Genomic DNA, 15,900 nt, shown 5'->3' with positions numbered 1-15,900 from the left:
TCCTAAGGAACACCATCAGTTCTTCCTTTTCTTGAGGAGGCAACTGAGCTCCAACTTAGGAAAATTTCTCCTTATCAGCACTTATAACAACCTTCTCTAGTTCCTCATAGCTTGCCCCTTCTAACACCACGTCCATAGATGACACTGGGATCCTTGATTGCTATAAACTCGCCTGAGTAGGGGTTGAGGATTTATCTCCAGGCTAATGTATAATTGCAGCCACCAAGCACTACCTAGCCACGGACTGGCTCCCTACTAGCTCCTCAATCTGGTCCCCAGACGGATATTTCACTTTCAAACGCAAAGTGGAAGAAATGGCCTCTAGGGCATGAAGCCAGGGCCTTGCTACAATAACTGTATAGGGAGAATAAGCATCAACTACAATAAAGTCCACCTCTACCACCTCTGATCCTACTTGCATGGGTAGTCGAATCTGGCCTCTTGGAACAACAACTTTCCCATCAAAGTCTAACAAAGGTGAATCATAAGCTGTCAAATCCTCAGGTTTCAATTTTATTCCTTTGTATAAATCAGGGTACATAATCTCTACCCCTCTGCCCTAATCCACTAACACCCTCTTCACATCATACCCCCCTATTCGGAGGGTGACCACTAGGGCACCATCATGTGGCTGTATGGTCCTAACCTTGTTCTCATCCGAGAAACTCATCGATGGTCGACTCTCCATCCTAGCCCTCTTCGGCTCAGGGTTAGAGTTTTCGATAGGTGGCCGAGCTACAGACATCACCCTGGAGGGTTGAGAACCAGTTCTACCCAGAGCCGCAAAGATGACATTAATTGTGCCCAAATGGGCTTTCGAAAAAGCATTTCTCTGAGATCCCGATCCTGCCTAACCCCCTTGCCTATTGGACTGATATAAAAATTACTTTAGCCTCCCCTCTCTGACCAGCTGTTCTAGACGACTCCTCAAAGTTTTGCAATCTTCTATGGTCTGTCCTCGCTTTTAGTGGTATTAGCAATGAAGGCTTTGGCTGCACTTCATAGGGTCTCCTCCCATCTTATTTTTTCATTTAAAGTATGACTCATTTTTAATCCTTTCCAAGACTTGATGCATTGGTTTCCAAAATACCGTGCCAACCACCCGAGTAGAAGCAGACCTAGATTGCCAAGCAAAATCTCTTAAGGGCCAGTTATTGTTGTATCTGTCGGACCTAAAATCCCTCATATCCTGAGAGATAACTTTAGCCTTCCCTTTCCCTTGCTGCTAGTCTTCCTCGACTCGTTTATGCTCGTTAATACAGTCCATGAGCCGACGCACACTCCGTATAGACTTTTTGGTCAACGACTTTCTCAAATCATGCTCTGTAGGTAGGCCGACCTTAAAAGTCCTTATGGCCACATCATCAAAGTCCCCATCAAACTCATTGAATATCTCCCAGTATCTATCTGAGTATGTTTTCAAGGTCCCCCTTTCTCGTATGGTCATAGATAACAGGGAGTCTAAGGGCCAAGGAACCTTACTACAAGTCACAAACCAGGCCCTAAATGCCCTAGTGAGCTCCTTGAAGGAGCTAATAGATACCTCCCTCAAACCATCAAACCATCTCATTGCCACAGGCCCCAGACTGGATGAGAACACTTTGCACATCAAGGCTTCATTCTTAGAGTGAACAATCCTCTGGTTGAAGTGATTAATGTGCTCTATTGGGTCCGTCTTGCTGTTGTACATGGTGAATGTTGGCTGAGTAAACCGCCGATGAAGTTTTCCACTTTCAATCCTACGGGTAAAAGGTGACTTAGAAATCTAATTCAAAGCCCTGCCCATAGTGTCATTGTCCAGGCCTTAGCAATGCAGACTCTCCCTTCTTCGCCTATAATGATGATCCTAATCACATGAAAAGGACTCATTGGGAGGAGTCCTGGACCTAGGGCGATAACTATTATCACTATCATCGTCAGAAGAGGGGTTAGTACTCGAAAGGGTACATTGCTCACGGCGTAACATTCTTTGCAAACGGTTAATCTCCAGTTGCATGCTCCTAGTATTCTCTTCATGAGAGAGGTGACTTCCACCTCCAGACTGACTTCACCTAGTGTGCGTGGTATGCACGCTAAACTCCCGGTCCCTCCTTCGCTCAAGGTTGAGGAACTGATCCTGATGTTGGGAACCAATAGATTACTCCCAGTTTGGCCCTGAACCTACCATAGTTAGACGTTGAACTCAATAAAGCTCAAGTAATTCCCACAAACGATGCCAATTTTAAGGGCAAGATTTGATCCCTTAGCCCAAGAGTTAAAGGATTTAGGTCCAAAAAGCCCAATACAATGAATTTGTAGAGAATGAATTAGAAAACTAGACTTTAATGAGTTAGACAACAATTTTAGTTTGCCCAGATGATAAGAAAGCAAAGATAAACTAGTTTTATTCAAAGAAAATCGTCCTTAGCACAATCTGAGGAGATCGGTGCTTGTATATATCTCTTTTGAATTTGGTTACAAGTCCAGTTCTTGATCCTACAATGTTTTTCTCTTAATTCTCTGATCCCTTCCCCTCAGGGTCTTCTTTCTATTTTATACTATCTTCCTTTATTCATCTCCACCCTCCACGTGTATATTAGATTGCTGGTGTTGATCTTTGTCCCATTAGCACCTTCTTGATGTTTTTGGGAGTAGTTGTAAGGCTGAAAATTACTGTTTAGGTATCACTTCTTCATTAATGCGGCCAGAGAGTTAGCTACAGAGCATTTAATGCGATGGTAGCAGCTTTCTCTTAGATATTTCATAACTTTTCTTTAGATATTCCATAACTTTCGTTTGTCCTGTACTTTCATGATATATATTATTATCAATAGAATCTCCTGAAATATTATTTCTGGATGGCAGATCGCACCTTCTGACCTCTGCTTTGCTCAACCGAGAAAGCATCCCTCCTCGGACCACCTTCTTGGACTATCATAACCAGACCCTTTTCTTTATTCATTAATGCCGACTTCCATAATAACGTTTACCCGTCCTCGAACTACTAGGCATCCTTAGACCAAGCCCCTGGCCCAATATATACTATTGGGCCTATCACCCCTACCTGTTATACTACTAAATATTTTTTAATTGGATGCGAATTTTGACAAATCCAACGTTAGATTATATTGTATTCATATATTCTCCATGCTTTCAAAATTTCAAGGTGATCAATGATTGATAGTCATGTCATTAATTAATTGTTTAAATTTACACTTTTGTAGTTTAGAATAATGCATAAAAGATGAGTGTATGGATTAAATGGTAAATAACATCCAATTGACATGAATATTAAGAACATTTAAAACATGTAATTCAAATGTGGGATTTTCAATATATATATATATATATGGTATATATATGAGTTGGTTTCAAGTTCCTAGTGTAACTCTAAGTAATATTATACCACTCAATAACTTATTATAGAATTCATATTTTAAAAACCTTATCGTTGAATTGCATGTTCTATATGTTTTTAACATTTGTGCCAATTTTCAATTCAATTAGATGTTATTTACCATTTAATCTATAAACTAAAATTTTATGCATTATTTTAAAATACAAAAACTTAAATTTAAACAATTGATTAATGATATGGATATAGTTAGTAATATAACATTACTTAACATTAGATATAACTTGAATCTAACCTCCCTCTCTCTCTCTATCTATATATATATATATATATGGATTTATATATAGACAGAGAGAGAGAGAGAGAGAGAGAGAGAGAGAGAGAGATACTCATGTGTTATGTGGGTTATAAACTAGTAATATATTAAAAGTCTAAAAGCATAACTTCTCCGCTATTAAAATCTAAAAAATCTTCTCCACTTAGCTTGAATTTTTTATGGATTTATATTTTTGTTAGATCATAGCATTATGTATAGTGCATGATTATTATCAGAATGACCCTTTGGATGTACGAGTTTACGACTACCAAGGAGTCAAGGACAAACATGGACAAAGATTTATACTAATAAATAAGGAACTTCCTCTATCTTATTACATATTCGTTTGGTATTCCACAGTTCAGTAGCTTATGCATAGTACTTCTCATAAATAAATATAGTTTTTGATAATTTTTTGTGTGTGTTTGTTTAAGATGCATTTATAAGTCAGTTTATGCTTATATTTTTTATTATTTTGCGGATTTATATGAGTTATCTATTTATTTTATCTAGTTTTTTATATTTTATCTACAATATTTTTAGTAAAAAGCTAGACAAACTGCTAATTAAAAACACACATAAATAGTATTAAAGTTTAACTTTTTTCTACAAGTAAACAAGGCTTGCTTCTAGCCCAAATTCAACGTCATCTACCAAGCCCCATCTTTGTCCATCTAAGACACAAATAATTCTAAAGATATATCACCTCTAAGCCCCTCGGTTATTGTATCTCTAATGCTTCTTTTGTTTTAATGAAAAACTTTATTTGAAGATAGTTTTTCATATTTTCCTAAATTTGGTAGTATAAAAAAATTTGGTCAAAGGAAAAATATTTCTTAATTATTTCTTAACTTCCCTTATTTAGTTTGACATGAGATGGAGTTACTTTCCACTACAATTATCTAAAAAACAACTCTTATTTCACGCGAAGCCAAATAAGTAAACAACTCTATTTCAAATGAAACTAAATAAAGAAAGTCCAGAAATAGAAATAGTTTTCGTTTGTTTTAATGAAAAACTTTATTTGAAGGTAATTTTTCATATTTTCCTGTATTTAGTAGTATAAAAAAATTTGGTTAGAGGAAAACTATTTTTTAGCTTCCCCTTTTTTAAGGCACAAATAATTCTGAAGATATATCACTCCTAAGCTCCTAGGATATTGTATCTCTAACGCTTCTTTTGTTTTAATAAAAAAATTTAATTTAAGATAGTTTTTCATATTTTCCTATATTTGGTAGTATAAAAAATGTTGGTCAAAGGAAAAATATTTCTTAACTATTTCTTAACTTCTCTTATTTAGTTTGACATGAGATGAAGTTACTTTCCACTATTTTTTTTTTTTTTTTTAAAAACTCTTATTTCACGTGAAGCCAAATAAGTAAAACAACTCTATTTCACATGAAACTAAATAAAGAATGTCAAGAAATAATTTTTGTTTGTTTTGATGAAAAAATTTATTTGAAGATAGTTTTTCATATTTTCCTATATTTGGTAGTATAAAAAAAATTTTACCAAAGGAAAACCATTTATTAACTTCCCTTATTTAATTTGACATGAGATGGAATTACTTTCCACTAAAATTTTCTAAAAGACAATTCTTATTTCATGCGAAGCCAAATAAGTAAAACAACTCTATTTCACATGAAACTAAATAAAGAAAGTCAAGAAATAGTTTTCGTTTGTTTTAATGAAAAACTTTATTTGAAGATAATTTTTCATATTTTCCTATATTTGGTAGTATAAAAAAATTTGGTCAAAGGAAAACTATTTTTTAACTCCCCTTGAGATGTCCTATATTTGGTAGTATAAAAAATTTTGGTCAAATGAAAAATATTTTTTAGCTTTCTTTATTTAGTTTGATATAAGATGGAGTTACTTTCTACTAAAATTTTATGAAAAACAACTTTTATTTCACGCGAAGCCAAATAAGTAAAATAACTCTATTTCACATGAAGATAAATAAAGAAAGTCAAGAAATAGTTTTCATTTGTTTTAACGAAAAATTTTATTTGAAGATTGTTTTTCATATTTTCCTATATTTGGTAGTATAAAAAAATTTGGTAAAAGGAAAACTATTTCTTAACTTCCCTTATTTAGTTTGACATGAGATGGAGTTACTTACTTTCCACTAAAATTTTCTGAAAGACAACCCTTATTTCACATGAAGCTAAATGACTAAAACAACTCTATTTCACATGAAACTTGTAGGGACAAGGGGCCCAAATATATATTGGGCCTTGGGCCTTATCCAAGGAAGCTCAATGGTCCGAGAATAGATCCGTAGTGGATAGATCCGTAATAAGGAAGACGTAAGACTGTGAGCTTCATAAGCAAGTTATGACTATAAAGGCTAGGAGAGGTGGTTCGAGAAGGAATATCCCCTTGGCTAAACGAAGCAAAGATCAAAATGTGTGTCCTATCATCTAGGATGACGTACCAGGAAGTTCTATTGATAAGGATATGCACTGTAAACGTACATGACATATGGGAGCTAAGAAATATCTAAGAGAAAGCTGCTACCATCACATTGAATGCTCTGTAACTAACTCTCTGGCCGCATTAATAAGGAAGTGATGTCTGAACAGTACTTTTCAGCCTTACAGCTACCCCCAAAGACTTTAGAAGGGTGCTGATGGAACAAGGATCAACGCAAGCAATTTGTTGTCCACGTGGAGAATAGAGATGAAAGGGGAGACGTAGTATAAATTAGAAGGGAGGCCTAAAGAGGAGGAGATCGAGAAATTGAGAGCAAAACACTATAGCAATTAAGGACTGAATTTGTAATCAAACTTAAGAGAAATATATAAGAACTAATCCCCTCGAATTTTGCCGAGAACGATTTTCTTTAGATTAAACTAGTTTATCTTCATTTTCTTATCATCTGAATCCACTTTACTTAATGTCCAATTCATTAAAGTCCAATCTTCCAACCCACACTTTACAAATTCATTGTATTGGCCTTTTTGGGCCTAAGTTCATTCATCCTTTGGGCTAAGAATTCAAATTGCGTCCTTAAAAATCTAAATATAGAAAGTCAAGAAATAGTCTAACCTACTATAATATGGACAAAGTTTAGCTACAAAATTAGTTGTAGTCTTAAACTACAACCTTAGTCAATATCTTTTTATTGGAGGTGAATTTTTACAAATTTACTATTGGATTACATTTTCTTCTTATATCCTCCATACTTACAAAATTTTTAGAAAATTAAAAATTAATAGTTATGTCATCGATTAATTAGTTAAATTGCAAGTTTTTGTAATTTAAAATTATTCATAGAATATAATTAAAAGATCTCATAGTAAATAATAGGCTAAAATCCAAAACTTACCTTCTAAGTTTTACCATTTTTCATTTCAATCATTTAAGTTTGAGTTTTGTCATTTTAGTCCTCTAAATTTCATTCATTTCCAATTAAGTCTTTCGTTAATGTGTTGTTAGTTTATGCCGTTAACTTTTATTTTTTTATATTTAATTTTTATATTTTCATTTATTTATTAATTAAAAAAATATAATAATAATAATAATAATTAAATTAAATTAAATTAAAAAAAAAAAAAAAAAAAAAACCCAACCCAACCCAATATCCATAGAGCAGATCAAAGGGCCTAGCTTTAGTGTTGAAGATGACGGGGAACATGGTGAAATGGGCCAATTGGGTAATTTCTCCTCAATGCTGAATAAGATGCCAGTTTGGTAATTTCCCAAAGTGATTTTTTCCTCTGAAGAGATGGATATGTAGAATAAACTCAATAAAGAGTCCAAAATATTGCGTGTGTTGGGGGTGGATAGAAGTTGGACTTCCAAGATAACACAAAATACAAGGATGATAGGCAAGTCCAAGAGATCGTTGCTCCGTTTATTTGGACATTAACAATTTTCAAAAAATATTTTCTAGAAAATTTTCTCTCTTTTTTCTTTTTATTTTTATGTTTATATTTGGTAACAATATTATAATGACAAAAATTTAGCTACAAAATTTATAACCTTACTCAATATTATTAACATTACTACATATTTTAAAAATTTAACCATCGAATTGTATGCTCTTTACATTCTTAATATACATATTAAATCTTGTGTCAATTATATATTATTTAGGCAAAAATACAAAATTATCCTTTTAAGTTTCATCATTTTTCATTTCAGTCTTATAAATTCGAGTTTTATCATTTCAGTACTTTAAATTCCATTCATCTCCAATTAAAGTCTTCTGTTAATATACCGTTAGTTCTGCCGTTAACTTATATATATTTTTTATTTTATAAAAATGTTAATTAAAAAAAGCCGATTATTTGAAAATTCTGGGAAACCAAGAATGAGAAAGAGAGGAAAAGAGAGAGAGCGAGAGATCGAGAGGGGAAAGAGGGAGAGGAAGAGGCCTGCAATACTGCCTCGACAAAGTCTCCGCTGAAACTTCATCCTTATCCTCACCAAATCGATTTGATGACCTCCCAAGCTTAGCAGCGTCGCAGCTTTGATCTGATCCTTCTCTGGAGCTCGGACCCGAGCTCGTGGACGGGTCATCCGCATTGTAACCCGAGCTCATGGCTAATATCCCAGCGGCTTTGTTAGGATCGTCGTTGGCTTGGCGGAAGGCTGAAACGACGTCGTCTAGAGAAGCCAAAGAAAAGGCCTACGCTAAGGCTTTGAAGATCTTACTCTGTTCGTCTTCTTCGCCAGCCGGAACACGCTGCCTCTGTCGCCCGCGACAAGATTGGAGACTTGAGGCCTCCTCTTCTTCTTCAAGTGCTTCAGATTCGGCTGCCAACAAGTGCTTCCTCAGATGGGTCTTTCCATTCGTCAATTCTGCAAAGTGAAAATCAATTATGCTTCACTATGATAGATAGAGAGAGTGACTTACACGGCTACACCTAACCGTAACGAAGGTCGAAAAGGCATTTGGAGGGTCATTTTGAGGAGTCTGCCAGTTCTTTTGTCAATTGTCATTCACTTTGTCGCTAACTTGTCTCCTTGATTTTTTTTTTTTTTTTTTTTAATTTANCCCCACCCTCTCTCTGTCTCTCTCAACTCTTTTTTTTTTTTGGTAGAGCTCTCTCTAAACTCAAATCATGGTTTAAAATGGTCTGATAATAAATAAATAAAAAATTGTTTGATGCTTTTGACTAACTCACTTAAAGAAAAGTAAATATACTTAAAACTAAAATGATCTAATGATATTTTTTTTCTAATTACTTTAATTAGATTAATAAAAAATCGTTTAAAACTAAAAAAGTAGAATTTTTGTTTGTTTTTTATTTTTTTAAATTAAAATTAAATTTGAGGAATTAAAATTTTTTTGTTTTAATTTTTTATTAATTAAAATGTTGAGCTAGCATTTAAAAAATGCCAAATAATTTTTTTAATAATGTTTTAATGGCCACATCAGCGTTACGTCAGCACCACGTCAGCAAGTAGAGTATTCCGTCTATCACGTAAAAGGTTTCTGTTAGTGGGCTGACAGTAGGAACCAAAATAGAATCGATTTTCTTTTATTAGGGACTACATTAGTAGCAAAATCAATTTTAAAACTAAAATGAGAATTAATTTAAAATGTAGAGACCAAAAATACATTTTCGCGTAATAAGTTTATCATCATTACATTATCGGATTTGGTTTGCAGGACACTTAACCGTTATGGTATAGGCCCATTGAGGAAGGGAGAATAATCATAAAGGTCCAATTTCTATGAGGCCTATCAGAGGGTCACCGTAATGATGATGGACCTTGACAAAATGGTGGTGGTAAACGTTTTGGAAACAAGCCGGGTAATCTCATTTCCAAAAGCTACCAATCTGATTACTGTTAGACGGCCCAAGACAAGCCTCTAGAAATGGGACAACTCAACCCAACCCAACCCAATATCCATAGAGCAGATCAAAGGGCCTAGCTTTAGTGTTGAAGATGACGGGGAACATGGTGAAATGGGCCAATTGGGTAATTTCTCCTCAATGCTGAATAAGATGCCAGTTTGGTAATTTCCCAAAGTGATTTTTTCCTCTGAAGAGATGGATATGTAGAATAAACTCAATAAAGAGTCCAAAATATTGCGTGTGTTGGGGTGGATAGAAGTTGGACTTCCAAGATAACACAAAATACAAGGATGATAGGCAAGTCCAAGAGATCGTTGCTCCGTTTATTTGGACATTAACAATTTTCAAAAAATATTTTCTAGAAAATTTTCTCTCTTTTTTCTTTTTATTTTTATGTTTATATTTGGTAACAATATTATAATGACAAAATTTAGCTACAAAATTTATAACCTTACTCAATATTATTAACATTACTACATATTTTAAAAATTTAACCATCGAATTGTATGCTCTTTACATTCTTAATATACATATTAAATCTTGTGTCAATTATATATTATTTAGGCAAAAATACAAAATTTATCCTTTTAAGTTTCATCATTTTTCATTTCAGTCTTATAAATTCGAGTTTTATCATTTCAGTACTTTAAATTCCATTCATCTCCAATTAAAGTCTTCTGTTAATATACCGTTAGTTCTGCCGTTAACTTATATATATTTTTTATTTTATAAAAATGTTAATTAAAAAAAGCCGATTATTTGAAAATTCTGGGAAACCAAGAATGAGAAAGAGAGGAAAAGAGAGAGAGCGAGAGATCGAGAGGGGAAAGAGGGAGAGGAAGAGGCCTGCAATACTGCCTCGACAAAGTCTCCGCTGAAACTTCATCCTTATCCTCACCAAATCGATTTGATGACCTCCCAAGCTTAGCAGCGTCGCAGCTTTGATCTGATCCTTCTCTGGAGCTCGGACCCGAGCTCGTGGACGGGTCATCCGCATTGTAACCCGAGCTCATGGCTAATATCCCAGCGGCTTTGTTAGGATCGTCGTTGGCTTGGCGGAAGGCTGAAACGACGTCGTCTAGAGAAGCCAAAGAAAAGGCCTACGCTAAGGCTTTGAAGATCTTACTCTGTTCGTCTTCTTCGCCAGCCGGAACACGCTGCCTCTGTCGCCCGCGACAAGATTGGAGACTTGAGGCCTCCTCTTCTTCTTCAAGTGCTTCAGATTCGGCTGCCAACAAGTGCTTCCTCAGATGGGTCTTTCCATTCGTCAATTCTGCAAAGTGAAAATCAATTATGCTTCACTATGATAGATAGAGAGAGTGACTTACACGGCTACACCTAACCGTAACGAAGGTCGAAAAGGCATTTGGAGGGTCATTTTGAGGAGTCTGCCAGTTCTTTTGTCAATTGTCATTCACTTTGTCGCTAACTTGTCTCCTTGATTTTTTTTTTTTTTTTTTTTAATTTAATTTAATTTAATTATTATTATTATTATTATATTTTTTAATTAATAAATAAATGAAAATATAAAAATTAAATATAAAAAAATAAAAGTTAACGGCATAAACTAACAACACATTAACGAAAGACTTAATTGGAAATGAATGAAATTTAGAGGACTAAAATGACAAAACTCAAACTTAAATGATTGAAATGAAAAATGGTAAAACTTAGAAGGTAAGTTTTGGATTTTAGCCTATTATTTACTATGAGATCTTTTAATTATATTCTATGAATAATTTTAAATTACAAAAACTTGCAATTTAACTAATTAATCGATGACATAACTATTAATTTTTAATTTTCTAAAAATTTTGTAAGTATGGAGGATATAAGAAGAAAATGTAATCCAATAGTAAATTTGTAAAAATTCACCTCCAATAAAAAGATATTGACTAAGGTTGTAGTTTAAGACTACAACTAATTTTGTAGCTAAACTTTGTCCATATTATAGTAGGTTAGACTATTTCTTGACTTTCTATATTTAGATTTTTAAGGACGCAATTTGAGGGGGGGGGGGGAGAGATGACGCCGGTGGTTTGGAGCAGATCCAAAGGAAGGGGGCCAACGGTGGTTTAAAGAGAATGGAGCTTAATCTCGGCCTCCGTCCCAATCTCGGCCTTTGTCTTGGTCACTGTCTCAGCCACAATGGAGCTCGCTAGTCTCGGCCTCCGTCTCAGTCCTTTGATGATTGTGAAATCCCTCTTCCTCTCTCTTGTTTGATCAATGATGATGGTAGTGGGTTTGGTGACTTTGTTGGCGTGGGTTTGTTGACTGATCAGTGGGTTTAGTGACTTTTTCGGTGGCAATGGTGGTCACGTTCTGGAATTTTTGTGGGTTTTTGAGCTGAAGTTCATGTTATGGAGAAATGTTTTTTATTGGCGAGGTGGTGGTGGTTTGATTGTGTCAGTTAGTGGTGGCAGGAATTGGGTTTAATTGTGTTGGCCTGGGTTTGATCTGGGTTTGATTATGTTTGATTGTGTTGATCTGGGTTTGTTGCAACTGGTTTCTTGATCTGTGTTAGTTTGTTAACTGGGTTTATGGGTTTGATTTGCTGAGAATTTGATGTTGATTGTGTTGGAATTTGGGGAAGAACACGAAGAATTTGATGGTCTTGATTTGTAGTAGATCTGATGGTGTTGGGTTTGATGATCTCTGAGGTGTTGAATTTGGGATTTTTCTTCTTGTTCTCATTTATGTCCTAGTGATTTGGGTTTGAGTTCTTGGTTGCTGGGTTTGATTTAGGAAGAATATGAAGAACAAGTTGTGAAATGAAGAACAAGTTGAAGAACAAGAAGAACATTAAGAAATTTTTTATAATTAAATTTTTTAATTAAATTAGATTTAAGTTTTTTTTAATTATTTTTTTTTTAAGTTTTCTGACATGGCTTTAAAAAAAAATTAAAATGCTAATGTGGCATTTAAAAAATGCCGAATAATTTTTTTAATAATGTTTTAATGGCCACAGTAGCGTCACGTCAGCATTACATTAGCAAGTAGGGTATTCCGTCTGTCACATTAGAGGTTTCTGTTAGTGACTTGATGGCAGAAACCAAAATAGAATCGATTTTCTTTTTTTAGGAACTACATTAGTAGCAAAATCAATTTTGGGACCAAAATGAGAATTGACCCAAAATGTAGGGACCAAAAGTGCATTTTTGCCAACTTATTATTGAACTCACATTTGAGATTGGCACTTGTGACTTGTGAAGCAATAAGAGGTGTTTTTCTAGTGTCTAGTGGGGAGGAGTTCACCCTTCAAATGTGGTGTAAACTCGGTTTTGGGTAATGCCTAAATTCATAACAAATTTTAAGTGGTAAGTTGTTATTGGTTTTAATTTGGGTTCATCACTGACATCACTTTCTTACTTATTAATAACAACTTAGTACCTAAAATTTATTGTGAAATTATTTTAAATGTAGCATTACTCCTTTGGTTCTTGAAGATGCATAGTACTAGGGTGTATTGAGAGCAATTAAGGAGTGCTAGCTTAAATCCTGTTAACCATCATCCTTATCCAACCAAAACAAAAGATAGGAATAGAAATATAGAATATAGGGGAAATTACACTTTGCCCACCTGTGATTTGCCTGAAAAACACTTTGCCTACCTGTGGTTTAAAACTTAGCACTTTACTCACCTGAGGTTAGCTCTGTTTGTCTTCTGTTACCCACCTCTATTAAAAACATGGGTAAATTTATATTTTTATTACCCTTTTATGTCTCTTTCCTCTCAAAACATAAAAAAACTAAAGAATCAAGAAAAAAGAAGATCAAAAAGCTAGGTTTTGTAAAAATTAAAACCTAACTTTTACATCTTTTTTCATGTAAAAAACTTTTATATCTTCTATTGATTTCCTAAATGTGGAACCAGGACAATGCTTTAGTTCTACTTCAAAAATCCCTGATGCTGAATGCTCATGCACCCCAAAAGCATACTTAATATTATGAATTGCAACAGGCTAAAACAACACCCGAAAAACAAAAAAGTTTTAGTGATCAAACCTCAAAACTATTAACTATGTAAAAAAATTTGAAAAATGTAATGTAATTTAAGCGAGTTCACCAGTATGCATATCCATTACAGAATCATATTTCCTCATGGCATTTATTACCATCCCTTTGGTTGCCAAGGAAATTGAGGAACATGAAACAAATTTCTCCTTCCTAGACTATTGAGAAACTCAACCTCAACTAAAAAGCTACACAATTAAATTGATCTCAGTTTAGTAAAGTTTTCCTATTTCTTAATACCCAAACAACGATTAATTTTGCTTCAACAATAAACAACTCCTTTCCCACATCCATCAATTCTTTTTTCATTGTTATGTATTTCCAGACTCATGGTTGAGGTTACCTCCATGTTTGGTTCATCTGATCTTTACTCATTCGAGGATTAAGACAAAGTTGCTAATGGCTTTGTTTATGTGTTCTATAGAAAGAGGGGAAGGTTTTAAAATAGAAGATTTAAAAGTTGCTACATGAAAAAAGATGTAAAATTTAGGTTTTAATTTTTACAAAACCTAGCTTTTTGATCTTCTTTTTTCTTGATTTTTTAGTTGTTTTATGTTTTGAGATGAGAGAGACATAAAAGGGTAACAAACATACAAATTTACCCTTGTTTTTAACAGAGATGGGGGTAACAGGAGACAAACAGAACTAACCTCAGGTGGGTAAAGTACCAAGTTTTAAACCACATGTAGGCAAAGTGTTTTTTGGACAAACCACAGATGGGTAAAGTGTAATTTTTCCTAGAATATTGTGGTGGGCCTTTTGTGATTTTGGGCTGGACTGCCTCCTACTATATTGGGCTCAAGTGTTCTGGATAAGAGAGTTTGGACCGGTCTAATTGCAACTCACCTTGATCTGGCTTGCACACAAACTATGCCCCGTTTGCCGAAACTTTAGTCACATGCCCATAGCAGGCGAAGTTGCTATAGAAAAGTCATGCAAATAAATGCAATAAAAAAAATGATAAAAGAATTACTATTAGGCAAAATAAGTAAGAAATCCTTAATTAAAGTAGGAAAAAAGAATACATTATAGGTGGAATTGCAATGACAAGAGAAGAAGCAATTGCAATAAGTGGCAAAATCAAAGAAGGGAAGGATCAGTTTGCCGTATTTAATTGTATTACGGAACTAAGGCCAAGGAGGGAACCACTTCCTCAACGTGGCTAATCTCACAGGATAATCCTGCCATAAAAATTATCTACTTTGAGGGAACGAGCTTGAATGGCTTGTGCCCAAACGAGTTCTTTATACTCAATAGATGGTAGGCTTTTAGAGGGAGAGAAGAGATTAGCTTATTGGTGTATGCCTGCCATTTTACACTCTCTATTTATTTTCTTTCACTTTTCTCTCCGTTTTTGTTACTTTGATTCTTTTCCCCTCTTTTCTTTCTTTCTTACTGCTTGGTCGTGTGGTGTTATGGTGATGATGCTATGATTCTCTTCTATAGGTTACTCTTGTTGTGATTCCCCTTTACTGTGCACAGCAATGACTCTTTATATAATGCCTGCTGTGACTGGTTTTTACCATTTTAGCCTTTAACCACTTTTGTCTAGTTTAGGGTGTTCCTTTTGTCTAGTTTAGGGCATTTCTCATGCTACTTTGGGCTTTTCTTGACCCATTACATTGCTTGCGGGCTCTTTTGTCCCATTCCTTTCTTCTTGAGCACCCTTGGCCCATTTGCTTTTCTTGAGCATCTTCGGCCCATTTTCTAATTCTGCATACCCATAGGCTTTTACTAACTCTTTTGAGTTTCCCTAACCCATTTACCTTATCCTTCATCCTTGGGGCTCATAGGCTTTGCATCAACCTCTTACTTTTTTACTTCATTATTTTGGATCTGCTGTGACCCATTCTCACTTTTCTACATCACATAATGCCCATGGGTTTCTACTTCTCTCTCTGGGCTCCTATAGGCCCGTTTGCTTTCCTTAAGGCCCATATAGTTACTTTACGGGCCTATAAATCATTATTCTTGTCATTCGAGTTTAATGGTTTTTCTAACGATTCACTAACTCTTCTCTGCCGTTAGGCTTCTTCTTGCTACTGGGCCTCAAAAATGAGCATCAACAAATATATATACAATTTACAAAAGGAAAATCTTTAATGTATAGAAAAGCGTCACTCCCTCTCATAGTGTCTCTTTGGAACCATTAGGATGCGTGACTAAAATAAACGAAAAGTAAAAGGATGGTATGTTAAGTTGTTTAATATTCATTCATCTTGGATTCTTGGGGGTGCTGATAAGGTAAAGCGGTTGCCGGCAGCCAGCAAACTGTATATATTTGCAGTGATACTTGGAAGGCTATCAGATGCAATAAATACAAGTCAATTCAAAGAAGCTTGTGTGCTTTTCTAAAGACATTCTTAATGTGTACCTTTTGCAAAAGTAAGATTGAAGCCAGGGATCATATTTTCACTGAGAGT

The 15,900-nt window shown here is 34.7% G+C and overlaps 1 protein-coding gene across 1 annotated transcript; it reads right to left on the bottom strand.

Moving 5' to 3' along the window:
- Window positions 1-1,225: 1,225 nt before the first annotated feature.
- On the bottom strand, window positions 1,226-1,690 carry LOC112026724 (uncharacterized). Its single transcript, XM_024059405.1, has one exon. It carries the CDS (start codon window positions 1,688-1,690, stop codon window positions 1,226-1,228), a length of 465 nt encoding a protein of 154 aa, XP_023915173.1.
- Window positions 1,691-15,900: the final 14,210 nt, after the last annotated feature.

Source organism: Quercus suber, unplaced genomic scaffold (genome assembly GCF_002906115.3).
Source record: "Quercus suber isolate HL8 unplaced genomic scaffold, Cork oak 2.0 scaffold_278, whole genome shotgun sequence".
NCBI lineage: Eukaryota > Viridiplantae > Streptophyta > Magnoliopsida > Fagales > Fagaceae > Quercus > Quercus suber.
Note: the sequence above shows the minus strand (reverse complement) of the source record. Positions and strands in the feature narration are given on the sequence as shown.

What these genes read in the sequence shown, in the direction of transcription:
- LOC112026724 (XM_024059405.1), bottom strand. Translation starts at nt 1,690, where the DNA reads ATGTACAACAGCAAGACGGACCCAATAGAGCACATTAATCACTTCAAC.